This window comes from Rhagoletis zephyria, unplaced genomic scaffold, assembly GCF_001687245.7.
Source record: "Rhagoletis zephyria isolate East Lansing unplaced genomic scaffold, Rhagoletis_zephyria_1.1 Rzeph_scaffold_01380, whole genome shotgun sequence".
In the NCBI taxonomy this organism is placed as follows: domain Eukaryota; kingdom Metazoa; phylum Arthropoda; class Insecta; order Diptera; family Tephritidae; genus Rhagoletis; species Rhagoletis zephyria.
Window position 1 is genome coordinate 41,446 of NW_016158464.1, and position 2,667 is coordinate 44,112.

General features: G+C 37.4%; 1 protein-coding gene across 1 annotated transcript; it reads right to left on the bottom strand.

Moving 5' to 3' along the window:
- Window positions 1–988: 988 nt before the first annotated feature.
- LOC108363805 (prisilkin-39) lies at window positions 989–1,675 on the bottom strand. Its single transcript, XM_017617293.1, has one exon. The coding sequence runs from the start codon at window positions 1,673–1,675 to the stop codon at window positions 989–991; it is 687 nt and encodes a 228-aa protein (XP_017472782.1).
- Window positions 1,676–2,667: the final 992 nt, after the last annotated feature.

A 2,667-nucleotide genomic window follows, 5' to 3' on the forward strand; every position in this document is an offset into this window, starting at 1 on the left:
CTCATGATAAGGCTGTATAATTTTTTTTTAAACTGTCACAATAGAATATTTTCGGTTTGCGGATTTTCAGAGTGCTAGAATTGGCCGAAAGTGAACGGAACTTCCTTTTGCAAGATAAGAAAGTCTTATTTTGAAGTTATTGTCAAAGCGTATTCAAAGATTTTTTTTTTTATAAAGTACAGTATATGAAGACGGGCTGTAGCCCGAGCATGCACTTCAAATGGTAGCAATTGCACCTCATTGCACATTCGCATTTTTTAAATGTTCAGTCATCATTAACATTGCTTTAGCTTAAGTAATGTTGAAGATATGAGCGTAAGAATAAAGGGCTATCTTCGAAAAAGGACTAACTACCGGAACTCTCCTTACCAAGTTTTCTGGGCCATGCGGTTTTTTCAAGTTCATTGCCTGAATAATTTGATCTACAGATATAAATTTAAATTATTTCATAATAAAAAAAGGTATAAATGAGAGTGTAGTTTTCAAACTGGCGACGACTAAAAAATATTCGCGCTCCAGACGAAAAATAGCCATATTTTTCTTTCTTGATTTTACTATCCATAACATTTATTCAACACATTCTTATTATTTATTTTGGTATTAACATTAAAATTGTACAAAACTTGTACAAAAAGTTTCATAACAAATTTTAATACAATGCGTATGTTTTAATTAAAACCAAACTAATTATTATTTTAATTTTTCTTATTTTAAACTTGACTTGTCATTGTTAACGTTAAATTTTCTCCCATTATATGCAGAAATATTTAGAGAGGATTTCTTAGAAATTGATAAAAAATATGATAACAGCACATAAGGACACCACTCTCTTACTATTTTGAAAGCAACATATTTTTAAAACTATTAAATTACAAACGTAGTTTATTTTCATTTAGCACTAACTACCTAATACACAGTCCAATCACATATTTACACAGTTAAAATTACATATGTATGTACTATACATAATACCTAAATTTACAAAAATTTAGCCTAACAGGCCCAATAAACTTGCCAAACCACCCGCGCCACCAGCGCCACCAGCTCCGCCTAAACCTCCACCAGACATCAGCAATGGACGCAAGCTAGCGCCCAATGTCTGTCCGAGCTGATTGGCGATTTGCGCCTGCGCGGCTGTTGAGCCCGCACCGGTCCCGCTGCCTAATCCACTCGTCCCGCTGCCTAACCCACTCGTTCCGAATCCACTTGTGCTCGTACTTGCGGTCTGCTGAGATGGTGCCAAACTATTTAAATCACTACCATATGAACCATAGCTGGGTCGCTGATAAGCCGCATAAGGATTGTAGCCCCCATACAGGGGATAATATGGTCGTGGACGGTAAGCGTAGGGAGCGTAACCGCCAAATAAGCCAGGGTAGCCGCCAAAAAGCGGATATCCACCATAACCGCCATAGCCACCACCATAACCGCCATAGCCACCACCATAACCGCCATAGCCACCACCGTAGATCGGATCAGACTGCAATCCTCCACCAGCAAGGCCGCCGAGAGCGCCGAGGCCACCAAGTCCTATTGGGCGCCTACGAGTTAAACCACCTAAGATTGGGCTAATTAATCCTAAAGTTCTTCCTTGCGGCGAATCATTGCTTGTTGCAGTTTGGCTGCGACGCGATGTCGACTGTGAACGAACAAATGTGAGGAAGGAAGCCACCATAAAGGCTATGTAGAAAAGATGCATTTTTTAATTGGTTGTGGATTTTTTAAATAATCCAATTTTGTATATATGTACGCAACACACTCAGTCTTTATCGATTTAATAATGTTTCCAAAATATACATAAGTATGTGTATTCATATAAGAATTTTTTTAATTTCACTATTTTTTATACAATTTTCGAAAATACGCACATTTTTCGCAATTAGTTTTGTTGCCTCACGCCGCGATGGTTACTTTGAAACTAAAGTCAGAAACGCGGTTGCGCTAGTATTTTTAAGAAAATAAAACATTTAAAACCTTCGAATAATGTCAAAGTATATCGCATCTATAAATATTTGTCTGTAAATTTCCGTTTGGTCATAAATGTTAGAAATTTCCATAATTGCAAGTTGCAGGCCTTCACGCTGTTTGAGAAAATCTGTTTTTGTTTTTTTTTTTTGTTGACAAAAAGAATAATACAGTAACCGTTAAAGAATAAAAAACCAAGGTGTGGTAAAAATAGAAGCGGTGTACACAAAATCCATTCAAGCCACCTTTAGTTGGCGTCCATATCATCAGTTGGTCGTTAACTACGTCACCAACAAGTTTCATAGCCGGCAGCCAACTTAGTCAACTGATCTGCCACTCCGGCATCAACACGAGATTTTTTGTGTGTATGTATGCACCCTGCAGCAAATGCAACAGGTTCAGAACAAGCGCCGAGCTGAATTAAAAGAGGACGATACTGCTTCTCGATCGATATATACCAGCGATGGGCAGAGAGAGCTTTTACTCTGCTCGCGCCTATAAAAAATGTATACAAAGCTTAAGAGAGCTTTGCCCGCGTGTGTGCAGATTGCCTACAAAAAAGTCAATTGCTGCCCTTCGTAGAATTTTGGGGAGTAATTTTATCTATGTTGTTTCATTTTTATAATCAATTTCTTTGTATAAATTTATTATTTTACTCATTGCAGCTTTCTAAGTTAAACTAACAAATAATTTTTTGGTTCT